The sequence below is a fragment of the Leopardus geoffroyi genome, chromosome C1, assembly GCF_018350155.1.
Source record: "Leopardus geoffroyi isolate Oge1 chromosome C1, O.geoffroyi_Oge1_pat1.0, whole genome shotgun sequence".
NCBI lineage: Eukaryota > Metazoa > Chordata > Mammalia > Carnivora > Felidae > Leopardus > Leopardus geoffroyi.
Genome location: NC_059328.1, coordinates 157216554 through 157230777, shown reverse-complemented (window position 1 = coordinate 157230777; position 14224 = coordinate 157216554). Strand labels below are relative to the sequence as shown.

The window sequence follows — 14224 nt, the reverse complement described above, 5'->3', positions numbered from 1 at the left end:
GTGCTTGACCCTGTTCAGCCAACTTGGGTGTTGTTCCAGGTGGCACTTCACAGGTTTGACAGATCATCGTGCTCTGAAAGCATTAACACATATGCCCAAGTCATAGAGGTTATCCACTGTATTTTGTTGCTTTGATAAAAATGGGTGCAGAGAATTGAGTGAATTTATCAGAGAAAGGTTCAAATGTACTGACCTAGGACTTTCAGAGAGGCACTTCTTTGAATTACCTCGCCTCTTTGTTTTGTGCTGCCCTCTGCTGGCTACTAAATTTTGTAGTAATGAGCCTTGAGAAAAACCAAGTGGTGGAAACAAAAAAAAAGAGTGGAACCTGCTGTCACCTCTGCTTTCCACTAGAAAGTAATTTCCCATTTTATTTTGTGAAATATGGGCTCAATGTGTAGTGATTAATTCAGATGCACTGAAGATATAAATTGGAGAAAATGCATGAGACTAATTTGGTTATTTATATGGACTTTGTAAATGTCTGTGAAAGAAATAATTCTGTAGCTTATTGCATGATTAGCCAGATTTTCTGAATCATCAATGTGAAAATCCAGTGTTATTGTAAATAATTTGGACATGTTTCTCCATGTTTGTATTTTTCAGTGGCTGCTAATTTACAGAAGATTGTAGATGATCCCAAAGCTTTAAAAACACTGACATTTAAGTTGGTAAGTTGAAAGTTCTGGTGAGAAGGTAAATATTTTGCCATGCTCTGCCAGCAAGGAACAGTAACAGTTTAATAACCTGCTCTGCAATGTTGTTGCTATTGTTGCTTTCTTTCGGGATCCATTTTTGCATCTGTCATTTGCCTGTTTAACATCTGGGAACATTTTCTGACCATGACCGGGAGTTTACTCTTCCATGAGTGTAGCTTGCTTCCCAGTACATCTTTAAGAGGGGTCACTGGAGAAATCTTGAAGCCTGTACTGTTCTGCTTCCAGTTTGTATGGCACCTTGACCATACAGACAAAATTAAACTTGATTCCAACCAACACTGTTAATAAAGGTTTCCCAGAGTGAAAGCCAAGTGGTTCTAACTTTTAAAAATTGAGGCTGATTGTTGTAGAAATGGTTTAGCTAATTGGAAGCAATTGTAGAACTACTCGCTGAAGGCTTGTGAACAAAGACCTAACATTTTAACTCCCCATTTCAAATCACAGCAATAGATTCTCGTAGAGAAGAGGTGTTCCAGCAGTTTTTCTGCTCTAGCAGACTTGAAATGTGAGAACTGGCATGGCCATAAAGATATAGATCCTGAGCATTCTGGCGTCATTCTAAAACCAAGAGACACGGTGACCATGGCCGGAAATAGAAGTCCAAACAGTCAAAAGTGACTATTTTCCTGAAAGTTTGAGCAAACAGTACATTAAGTGACTCATTTTAAAATTATGAATCTTATCAAGAGCCAGTCAGAATGCCACAAGCAATTTAAGATATAAATGACTAACACTTTGCTGTGCACAATATGTATTGATGATCTGTCTTTTTTATTTCTTGTGAAAATTTAATGGAAAGTGTACACGGCCAAAGACATGAAAATGATCAGTTACAGTAAATGTTAGCCCTGTGCTAATGAATTTTCTGGGTCTTGCCTCTCGCCTGATTTCATATGGCTAGGCTGTGGGATGAAAGCAAAACACAAAGATTCTCACAGAAAGAATTTATCTGAAGAAATTTGTTTCGATAACAAAAAGAACAGTTTACTCAGACACAGAATGATAAAATTAACAAATTGAAAAACCCATCTTCTGGTTTACAACATTTCTGTCACCTCTATTATGATTCTAATCCTCCTACATCTTTGTGAACATATTTCATTCATATGAGAATGTACTGATGGAGAAAATGGTACCCTGTGTCAGGATTTCAAGCCAATATTAATGTTTCTTTATTCATTTTTTATACCATAACAAAGAAGTTATAACACACCACCTCCAGAAGATCGGTCTCATTTTGAATATGCAAACAGAGATAAGAGATTAGAGCTTTTGTGCTGGCTTAGCCCCACACTTGCTAAACTTGCTTACCTATGAAACAGGAATAGCAACCCCCCACCCTTTGCCTATTACTGAAGGTCTTATAAAAACAGCTACTATAGGGGCGCCTGGGTGGCTCAGTTAGTTGAGCGTCCTACTTTAGGGCAGGTCATGATCTTGCGGGTTCGTGAGTTCAGGCCCCATATGGGGCTTGCTGCTGTCAGCCTGTCAGGGCAGAGCCCACTTTGGATCCTACACACACACACACACACACACACACACACACACACACACACACACCGCCCCTGTCCCTGCCCTTCCCCCGCTTGCACTCTCCCAAAAATAAATATTAAAAAAAAACACAAAAACACCTACTATACCTTCTCTAAACAGTAAGAATAATGTAAAACTCCCCTCATCTCCTACTTGAATCAATTTATTGCTTCTCCAAATTCTCTCACATGATTCTGTCCTCTTCCTCCCCGTTTCCAGCACCCTTGTGGGATCCTCTTACCTCCCGAAACAGATCTTCCTGCCTACGGTTTGCCAGCCTCTGGCTCCATTCACCACGCTATGGCTGTGGCCAGAGTGCTTCTACAGTGCACAGCGCTCCAAATACTTGAGTGGTTCTCCACTGCCCTCTACTACAACTCAGACCCCTGACCAGACCTCCCTTTAAGGTTCCTGCCCTACCTTTCTGGGTCTGCCCTCACTCTCCCCACCTCTCTCCCCCTCATTCCCTATCTGCTCCTGGCTTCATCTGCTGGCCTCTTTGCATGTGCTTCCTCCTCTTACTGAGACATTCCTCCAACTTCTCCAGGCTGCTTTGTCGTCTCCCCACACCTCAGCATGTTCTAACTTTCTCCTGGCCTTTCGCTTTCTCCAGGAAGCCTTCTCTGACGTCCAGTCCTGGCTTAGATGATCCTCTGTTCTCCCCCATGAATTCATACCTCTTAAGAAGTCTAGAGGTTCCAGTGGCCAGAGGCTTCTGCCTTGGACCCACAATGCCTAGCACAGTGGCTGGCACACAACAGAATAATACCAGCCTCATTTAGAAAAACTAGCCATCATTGGTTTTTCCTTGCCATTTGTTTTAATCCCTGTAAAATGATTAGGATGGGGACTTCTGCTTCATGCCCTGTTTGTAGAGTCCCTTAAAATTCCTTGGGCTTGCCTGCAAAAATCACAAGAATCCCTTTCTTATGCATCCACTGTTTGGTAGACAGTGCGTGAAGTGTTTCACATACTCCACCTCGGTTAATTTAGTCCTCACGATCCCACAAGATGGTGATATCATCAGGCTCATTTTCTGTTCTAGGAATCCGAGACTCTGTGCAGCGTCTTCACTTACCCAGGATCATACAGTTGCAGGCACTGCAAATTCAACTCTGGTCTCGCATCACAGCCCCGACTCTTCAACAACAGTTCATTCTTAGAGACAGGATGCTGCAGCCTTGTGGTTTTATGGCTTTCTGTTTCTTTGTGTATTCCTCCTTTTGGATGACCATAAAGCCACAAGGCTGTGGGGGTCCTACCTCTAAGAATGAACTTTTGTCAAAGAACTAACTGTGTGATTCTGGGTAAGTGAACCCCATATTGACAGCGGTTGAGACGGATTTTCTTCTGTGCTTTAAGCAGATTGAGTAGCATTGGCCTGTCTGGCACAGGAGTCTTGTAAGAGAACCCATACACATCTTCCCTTTCCCTGATAGCTTGAGAATGTAGTAATGTGCTGTTCCCAGTAAATGGAAATTAATGGCTTTTTTCCCAAAAGGTAGCTAAAGATGTTAAATAAAGCCAGACTCAGGAGCGTCCTTCTGTTTCTGTCACTTACCTCTCTATCCAGCCCTAGTTAAACCTGAGGGGGTCTCTTTGTTGTTACCACTTGCCAGCCAGTTTGAGAGCCACTTGATAGAGCTAATTTGAACTGCTTCTTGGCCTAATCTTCTGTGGAACACTAACATCCTGGCGAAACCACAGAGATTCAAACGCATTTGCCTTCGTTCATCCATTTGGCTATTTCCTTGAAGAATAAAAGATCAAAGGATTTCAGAAGCATTTTTCCTCAAAAACTACTGCTGCTCGTGGTCCTTTTATCTCTCAGCTGTTTATCATTTTTATCTCCAAGCTTTTTTTGCTTTCTAAAGGAGAGTGTCAGGAGCCTGAAAATCGTCTAAAGAACAAGTTGTACCTTGCTGCTGTGGTTCTTTACCTCACAGAACAGTGGTTTACTCAGGGGGTGGTTGGGGCACTTTAAAAAAATCACTGCTGCCTGGGTCCCATACCAGATATCTTTAAGGTAATTACTCTTGGTGCAGCCTGGGTTTGGGGCATTTTGAAAGCATCCCCTGGTGATTCCAGTATTTAGCCACAGCTGAGAAACATGCTGTTTTGTGGATAGTTCAGTCTCTGATCTCTTTTCTCTCTACTCTCCCACCACTATTAGAATTATATGGCTCAAGTTTGAAAAGGTGTCTGTCCTTATATATCTGCTTACATAAGAAAAACAGTGGCCCAGAGAGCAAAGATACTGGTTATATCAAGAAGAGCATTTACTTTTTTCCTTGCCCAGTGAGATCTTGTACTTCACTTATTATAAGTCAGATGAAGCTAGATTTCCATTGTTGGCATGACCAGAGGCAGGAAGATCAGAAACCTTTTTCATATGTAACACTTTTAACAAAGTGGTTCAAGCACAGAGGGCATTTCAGCTCAAGTGTAACATGCTCTCAGTTTAACATCTCAGTACTGCCTCTTTGTTGATTGTCGTAAGCCTTGCCTTGAGACAAGTCTCCATAAATGCCTTTTAAGGCATTTTTAAATTTGCTCCTTTGCAGTTTTATAAAGTAATTGAATCTTGCTGCTTTCGACGTGGAATTTTTGAAATTGCATTAATAAAAATACGAAAGATAATTTGCCCTTAAAGAATACAAATTGTGAGTATATGTAATTAACATCCAGTTGGTACACATTTACATGAGCATTGTAGATTTTAGATACTGAAGTTTAATAACATGCATTACGTACAGTGATTTTCATAGGCATTTTGTCAATTAATGACTAACGGGCCTTAGTTTTCGAGGCTTTCAGCTCCGGTGTAGTTGAAGGCTGCATAACAGAAGGCAGCATTTCCTGAAGCACAGGTAAAGCAAAGACCAAAATGAGATTTAAAACTACTTAAGACTATTAACTTTTTCTCCCTACTGAAAGGGGAGTAAGGTAAGAAAAATCTTCAGGGAACCTATCAGTTCAAGAAGATCCAGGTAGCCTCTCTGAGCCTCCTGCTCCAGTCTGAGACACTGGTTCTCCAGGTGTGGTCCCCAGACCAGCAGTGTCTTTCAGGGCCACATCCCAGCCTAATGAATCAGAGTCTCTGGGGGGCGGGGCACAGGAATCGGTTTTAACAAGCTCTCCAGGTGATGCTAAGGTTTGAGAACCTCTGCTTTATAGGAAACATGGAGCTAACTCGGTGCTTCACACTTTGGGAAGCACTCAGGTAGAACAGTGGTTCCAACTCTACTGACCTTTTGCATCATCAAGGGAGCTCAAAATCCCAGTACCCAAGCCACACCCCAGACCAATTCACGACCTCTGGGATGGCAGTGTAGATTTTCAAATTTCCAGGGGTTCCAAAGCAGACGCAGGTTTGAGGTGGAATATACTAAATCCTTTGTTGGCATTTCAGCAGTCTTCACAGCATCTGCACCAGAAGTAGGTTCCATTTCAAGACCACTTTGCTCATCCATAAAAAGCAACTCCTCGTCTGCTCAGATTTTATCCTGACCTTGTGGCAATTCAGTCCCATCTTCAGGCTCCACTTCTAATTCTAGTTCTCTTGCTGTTTCTACTACATCTGAAGTTACTTTCTCCACTGAAACTTTGAAGCCCTCAAAGTCATCCATGAGGACTGGAACAGTTTCTTCCAAATTCCTGTGAATGTAGACATTTTGACCTCTTCCTAAGAGTCACTCATGCCCTTAATGGCATTTAGAAAGGTGAAGTTTTCTGGAAGGTTTTCGATTTTCTTTGCCCAGATCCATCAGAGAAATCACTGTCTGTGGCAGCTATAGCCTTATGAAAAGTATTTCTTAAATAATAAGACTTGAAAGTTAAGGGGCATGTGGGTGGCTCAGTCAGGTGAGTGTCTGACTTTGGCTCAGGTCAAAAGTTGAAATTACTCCTTGACCCATGCTCCATCAGATCTCTTGGGTGACCAAGTACATTGTCAGTGAGCAGTAATATTCTGAAAGGAATCTTTTCTGAGCAGTTCTTAACAGTGGGCTTCAAATATTTCAATAAACCATTTTGTAAGCAAATGTGCTGTTGTTCCATTTATAGAGTACATATTCTATAAATAGCTCTAACATAATTCTTAAGGGCCCTAAGATTTTTGGAATGGTAAATGAGCATTGACTTCAATGTAAAATCACCAGCTAACATTAGCCCCGAAGAGGAGTCAGCCTGTCCCCTTTGAAGCTTTGAAGCCAGGCACTGACGTCTCCTCTCTAGCTGTGAAGTCCAAAGTGGCATTTTCTTCCAAAAGAAAACTGTTTTGGGGGCGCCTGGGTGGCTCAGTCAGTTAAGCGTCTGACTTTGGCTCAGGTCATGATCTCACGGCTAGTGAGTTCGAGCCCCATGTCGGGCTCTGTGCTGACAGCTCAGAGCCTGGAGCCTGCTTCAGATTCTGTGTCTCCCTCTTTCTCTGCCCCTCCCCTGCTCATGCACTCACTCTCTCTCTCTCTCTCTCTCTCTCTCAAAAACATGAAAAAAAAATTTTTTTAAGCTGTTTTTGTCTACACAGAAAATCTGTTGTTTAGTGTAGCCACCTTCTTTAATTCTCTTAGCTGGATCTTCTGGATTAACTTGCTGCTTCACCTCGTACTTTTATGTTATGGAGATAACTTCTTTCCTTAAACCTCATGAACCAACCTCTGCTAACTTCCAAATTTTCTTCTGCAACTTCCTCACTTCCCTCAGACTTAAAAGAACTGAAGAAAGTTAGGGCCTTGCTCTGGATTAGGCTTTGGCTTAAGGGAACGTGGTGGCTGATTTGATCTTGTATCCAGACCACCAAATCTTTCTTCATATCAGCAGTTAAGACGGCTGTTTTGCTTTCTTATCATTCGTGTGTTCACTGGAGTAGTGTATGTTCAATTTCCTTCAAGATCTTTTTTTGAACTTTGGCATTCACAGCTTGTGAGAGGCCTCGCTTTTGGCCTGTCTCCGCTTTGACATGCCTTCCTCATTAAGCTGAATCATTTTTAGGTTTTAATTTAAAGTGAGAGATGTGTGATTCTTTCTTTCCCTTGAACATTTGGAGGCCATTGTAGGGTTATTAAGTGGCCTAATTTCAATACAGTTGTGTCTCAAGGAATCAGGAGGCCTGAGGAGAGGGAGAGAGGTGAGTGGAACAGTCAGAACACACACAACATTTATGGGTTAAGTTCGTGGGCCCCAAAACAACTGCAAAAGTAACCTCAGAGATCACTGATGTCATATCACCATAACAAATGTAATGAAAAAGTTTTAAAAATTGTGAGAATTACCAAAATATTACACAGACACGAAGCGAACCAATGCTTTTGGGAAAATTACACCAATAGACTTACTTGGTATGGGATTGCCACAAATCTTCAGTTTGTGAAAAATTTGGTATCCATGAAAGGCAACAAAGTGAAGTGCAATAAAACAAGGTATGCTTATATACTGAAGGATAGTGGTTGTCTCCAGGAAAAGCTCTTGTGAGGTTGAGTTGTAAGCTGAACTAGCCATGTTTTTCCCCATGGAACACTAATTTTATTTGGAAGAATAACTGACAAAATGTGGTTGTTCAGACTAAGGAATTGGCAGACATTTTTTCAACATGAACCAAGTAAGCCTGGCGCTTTAAGGAAAACAACTGGCCATATTTGTCCTCGATAATAAATTTCAGCTTTCGAGCAGAAAAATGACTTTGGAAAACTTGCATCTGCCCCTGTAACCTTGACAGCATCCCAGTACGTACTTTTTCTGATGAGATTAGTGATATGTGATAGTTTTGAACATGATTGGTTGGCATGGTGTATTGAGACATAGAGATTATAGAACAAACTGTGTCAGCAGTGGAAGATGTGCATAATTCAGTGATGCCGAAAAGTCATACCTGGGCAAAAAGACCAATTCAAAACGCAAGATAGACTAATGGTTTTAATCTAACAGAATGAAATTTCAATACTATGGTTTCAGATTCCACGTCGCAACTAACTTTTAGGAAACTCCACTTGGAAAGTCTCAAAGTAGTAACAAACGATATCCACAATTATCAGAAAGACTTTTAAAATTCTATTTGTTCCCTTTTTCAACTACATATTTATATGAGGCTGGATTTTCTTATATATACTTGAAGGAAAACAACCTAAAACAATAGATTGAATGTAGAAGCAGATAGGGAAATCTCACCATCTTCCATTAAGCAAGACATTAAAGAGATTTGCAAAATATAAAGCAGTGCCACACAGTTTGGGTAAACTGGTTATTTTTCATGATTTTATTTATGCTAGCATGTAGTGGGTTTATTATTAGATTTAATGAAGTAGTAAATGAATAATTCAGAAATTTCTCAGTTTTAATTTCTGAGACCTTCAGTATAATATAATCTACATAACCGTGTTTGTTTTTAATTATTTTAATACTTAAAAATACTTTAAACATGACTCCAATGTTAAAAATTTTTGTTTTAATTTCTAAAATAGTCAATATAATAAATGTAACCTGCAAAAACATAAGCTTTTTAAGATTTATTTTGATTCCAGTATAGTTATCATACAGTGTTCCATTAGTTTCAAGGTGAACAATGTTATGATTCAACACTTCCATACACCCAGTGTTCACCACAAGGGCCCTCCTTAATCCCCATTGCTTATTTCACCCATCCCCCCATCCATGCTCCTCTGGTAGCCATCAGTTTGTTCTCTATGGTCAAGAGTTAAGCTTCTTGGTTTGTCTCTTTTTGTTTTCCCTTTGCTTATTTGTTTTGTTTCTTAACTTCCACGTATGAGTGAAATCATATGGCATTTGTCTTTCTGTGACTCCTTTTGCTTAGCGTTATATTGTCTAGCTCCATCCATGTCATTGCAAATAGCAAGATTTCATTCTTTTTACGGCTGAATAATATTTTGTGTGTGTATGTATGTATGTATATGTATATATGTATACATATATATGAACATACTACATCTTCTTTATCCATTCATCGATCAGTGGATGCTTGACTGCTTCCATATCATGGCCATGGTGAATAATGCTGCTATAAGCATACAGGTGCACGTATCCTTCTGAATTGGTGTTTTTGTATTCTTTGAGTAAATACTCCATAGTGCAATTGCTGGATCATAGGGTAGTTCTAACTTTTTGAGGAACTCCCACATATTCTTTTCCGTAGTGGCTGCACAAGTTTGCATTCCCACCAATAGTGAGTGTTCCTTTTCTCCACATCCTCGCCAACAGCTGTTGTTTCTTGTGTTGCTTTTAGCCATTCTGTCAGTTAGGAGGTCATATTGTAGTTTTGATTTGCAGTTCTCTGATGGTAATTGATGTGAATATCTTTTCATGGGTCTCTTGGCCATCTATCTAATCTTCTTTGAAGAAATGTGTGTTTGTGTCTTCTGCCCATTTTATAATTGGATTATTTGTTTCTTACACGTTGAGTTCTATAAGTTTTAAAATATATTTTGGATACTAACTCTTTATTGGATGTCATTTGTAAATATCTTCTCCCTTTCAGTAGGCTGCCTTTTAGTTTTGTTTCCTTTGCTGGTGTAGAAACTTTTTGTTTTGATGAAGTCCTAATAGTTTATTTTTGCTTTTGTTTCTCTTGCCCCAGACTTATTTAGTAAGAAGTTGCTATGGCCGGTGTCAGTGAGGTTACTGCTTGTGTTCTCTACTAGGATTTTTATGGTTTCAGATCTCATATCTAGGTCTTTAATCCATTTTGAATTTTTGTATATGGGGTCAGAGAATGGTCCAGTTTTCCCAACACCATTTGTTGAACAGACTGTCTTTAGCCCATTGGATACTCTTTTATGCTTTGTTAAAGATTAATTGACCATATAATTGTGGGTTTATTTCTGGGTTTTCTACTCTGTTCCATTGATCTATGTGTCTGTTTTTGTGCCAGTATCATACAGTTTTGATGACTACAGTTTTGCAGTCTAACTTGAAGTCCAGAATTGTGATGCCTCCAGCTTTGCTTTTTCAAGATTGCTTTGGTTACTCAGGGTCTTTTGTAGTTCTATACAAATTCTAGGATTTTTGTTCTAGTTTTGTGGAGAATGCTGGTGGTATTTTGGTGTTAATTCCTTTGGGTAGAATAGACATCTTAACAATATTTGTACTTCCAGTCCATGAGAATGGAATGTCTTTTCGTTTCTTTGTGTCTTCTTCAATTTCTTTCATCAGTATTTTATTCCTAGGTATCTTAGTATTTTTGGAGCAATTGTAAATGGGATTGTTTTCTTAATTTCTCTTTCTGCTGCTTCTTTATTGGTATATAGAAATACCACAGATTTCTGTACATTGATTTTGCATCCTGTGACATTACTGAATTTGTTGATCACTTCTAGTAGTTTTTTGGTGGGGTCTTTTGGGTTTTCTATATATAGTGTCATGTCATTTGTAAATATGAATGTTTCACTTCTTCCTTACTGATTTGGATGCCTTTTATTTATTTTTGTTGTCTGATTGCTGTGGCTAGGACTTTCAGTATTATGTTGAATAACAGTGGGGAGCGTGGACATCCTTGTCTTGTTCCTAGCCTTAGAGAAAAAGCTGTTTTTCCCCATTAAGGATGTTAACTGTTTTTCATAGATGCCCTTTATTATATTGAGGTATGTTCCCTCTGAACCTACTCTGTTGAAGACTTTTATCATGAATGAAGGTTGCACTTTGTCAAGTGTTTTTTGTGTCCATTGAAATGATATGGGTTTTTTTTCCTTTCTCTTAATGTTGTATCACATTGATTGATTTGTGAATATTGAACCAGCCTTGCATCCCAGCAATAAATCCCACTTGGTGGTGATGAATGATTTAAAACAAAACAAAACAAAAGCACAAGATTTTGAAGTCCTTGATAATTTTTAAGAGTATAAAGAGTACCTGAGACCAAGAAGTTTGAGAACTGCTGCTTTAAGGGTCTCTGGTCCCTTTGCTATAGATTCCAGAATCTTTTGCATATTGCCCTCAGTGTTTTGCAGGCCACAGTGAGAGAGGCAAGGACTCAGCCTTGGTTAAGAGAGAGTCAGCAGGGTAGTGGGAGAAGAAGAGCCGAGTGCCTGACTCAAAGCCAGGCAACCTGGTCTGTGCCTCTTTGCCAGGAAACCGAATGTTCCAGTGTCGCTGGGGGAGGGAGGCGCTGGGACTGAGGGTGACAGGTGGACTCCCTGTGTGACGTACCCACAATACCCACTGGTTTGATCACCCACTTGCATTGTAAATTCTCACTTCCACTACTCTTCACAAGAGGGACTTAAGATTTTTCTTTCATGTCTAGTTGCCTTAACCACTATTGGATATTTTGTTTTTACTTCGGGTCATTTCAACCTCCTGCTCATCCCACTGCCAAATTTCTGATGTATCTTTGACATGCAGGGATGCGCTTCACAGCTTCACACTGTCTGCTCCCTCCTCATCCCTGCCAGCAGCTATTGGTGCTCCTGGGGTGTTTGTCATTTGCCTATTAATTACATGCGTTGTGTCTGCCCCCATTCACTGCATTGAGTAAGTGAGCAGTAAGTAAGTCAGCAGTAACTACATAGAAGGGGAAGGTTTAGGGAGATACACAAACAGGGCTTGTGGAACAAGAAAACCGGTGGCGGTGGGGGTTGAGTGTCATAGTATTTGACAAACACCCACGGGAAAATACCTTATCTGACAACCCTCCTGTGCCTGTACTACTTTGTTAAAAGTGATAAGGAAAGGGGCGTTTTTGATCTTACTGCCCTTTACTGAATATCTTGTCAGAGTAAAGTTAGAGAAATCATTGGACAGGGACAGAGTAAATTCTTTAAATGTCAACTAACGTTTCTACCCTTTATGCTTATATAAGAAAATCAACAGCGTAAGTGCTGACACCATTACTTTAAAGATAATTACTTAAAAATATTCAAGTTATATGTTCTAATTAGCTGCTTATTGTAAGGGAGAATGTTGAGGCTGACAAAGGGCTGAGTTTATGTACTGTTTTTTGGAGCAGCGCAGAGCGGTTCATTGTGATGATTGGAAAGGGCTTTTTTTTACATGGGAAACTAATTGTTTTGACAATAATTTAGCAGGAATTAGGCCAAGAAAAAGTTTGGAAGGCCCTTTAGTGATTAATTGCCCATTCTCAGTCATTCATCATACATTTTTCTCCCTACTTGTGGTACTTACATAATGTCTGGTTCTGATTTATGTACTCTGAAGAGGCAGCCTGGAATGGTGATCTGAGTACTGTGTGTGTGTGTGTGCACGTGCATGTGTAGGAAAGAGAGGGAAGTGAAAAAAAAAAAAACACTTGAATGAGGACAAGTGAGAGGTTTGATGGACAGTGACTTGTTTTCACTTTTTAATTTTGAAGAAAAATCAAAATATTTGACATGCTATAATTTGGGCCAATTTTAGGCAATAAATGTCCTAAAATATTATAAACAAAACTCTGTCATGGAAAAATAAGTTATCTATCATGAGCCATTCAACTACTTGGTAACCACTTTTTTTTTCTTTTTCTTTTCTTTTTTTTTTTTTTTTTTGGTCAGTATTAGAGAAGACTCCTTTTGGTAAAAACCAGGTTTACCCTCAATGACCTGTTAAGTCGCTTGTGCTCATTTTCGTAATTTTTTTTTAATAAATGGAAGTGTGTACATCTTGATTCCCTCTACCTTATTTTGCCCATCCACCCAGCCCCTTCCTTTCTGGTAACCACCAACTTTGTTTTCTGTATTTAAGAGTCTGTTTCATTGTTCATTTGTTTTGTGTTTTAGATTCCACATATAAATGAAATACACTATTTGTCCTCCTCTGACTATCTCACTTAGCATAATATCCTCTAGGTCCATCCTTGTTGCAAATGGCCAGATATTATTCCTGTTTACAGACGAGTAATATTCCAGTGTATATACATATACCACATCTTTATCCATTTATTTGTGGATAGACACTTAGGTTGGTTTGATATCTTGGCTATTATACATAATGCTGCAGTAAATATAGGGGTGCATATATCCTTTCAAATTACTGTTTTCATTTTCTTTGGTAAACAGCCAGTAGTGGAACTACTGGTATTTCTATTTTAATTGTTCGAGGAACCTCCATATTGTTTTCCACAGTGGCTGTACCACTGCATTCCCTGCCAACAATGCACAAAAATTACCTTCTCTCCCGACCCTTGCCAACATTTGTTATTTCTTGTCTTTTGATCCTTTCATTCTGGCAGGTATAAGGTGATATCTCATGGGATTTTGATTTACATTTCCCTCATGATGAGTGATGTTGAGCATCTTTTCATGTATATTTTGGCTATCTGTAAGTCTTCTTTGGAAGAATGCCTACTCAGGTCCTCTGCCCATTTTTTTTTTTTTTTTTACTGGATTATGTATTTTTTGGTTGTTGTTGAATTGTAGAAGTTATATTTTAGATTATTGACCTGTTATCCAATATATAATTTACAAATATCTTCTCCCATTCAATAGGTTGCCTTTTCATTTTGTTGATGGTTTCCTTTGCTGTGCAAAAGCTTTTTATTTGATGTAGTTCCAATAGTTTATTTTTGCTTTTGTTTCCCTTGCCTGAGAAGTCAGGTCCATCCAGAAAAATGTTGCTAGGGCTGATGTCCAAGAGATTACTGCCTGTGTTTTTTTTCTAGGATTTTTATGGTTTTAGGCCTTCAATTCATTTTATTTTTGTGTATGGTGTAAGAAGGTGGCCTAGTTTCATTCTTTGCACGTAGCTGTCCAGTTTTCGCAGCACTGTTTGTGGAGGGACTGTCTTTTCTTCATTGTATACTCTTGCCTCCTTTGTTGTAGATTAATGGAACATGATAGCCCAGAAACAATCCCATACTTATATGGTCAATTAATCTGTGTGTGTTTTTGTCCCACTACCATACTATTTTGATTACCATAGCTTTGTAGTATATCTTGAAGTTTGGGATTTTGATACCTCCCTGCTTTGTTCTTCTTTCTCAAGATTGCTTTGGCTATTTGGAGTCTTTTGTGGTTCCATATAAACTATGA

The 14224-nt window shown here is 39.3% G+C and overlaps 1 protein-coding gene across 4 annotated transcripts in view; it reads left to right on the top strand.

Annotated features, from left to right (window-relative positions):
* The window catches only part of STK39 (serine/threonine kinase 39), a 324651-nt gene that overhangs the window by 308423 nt on the left and 2004 nt on the right, over positions 1–14224 (top strand). For all 4 annotated transcript variants that reach the window (XM_045480088.1, XM_045480087.1, XM_045480086.1 and 1 more), the window contains one exon: positions 607–671. In XM_045480088.1, coding sequence (XP_045336044.1) covers positions 607–671 — 65 coding nt within the window. The remainder of the gene's footprint in view (positions 1–606; positions 672–14224) is intronic.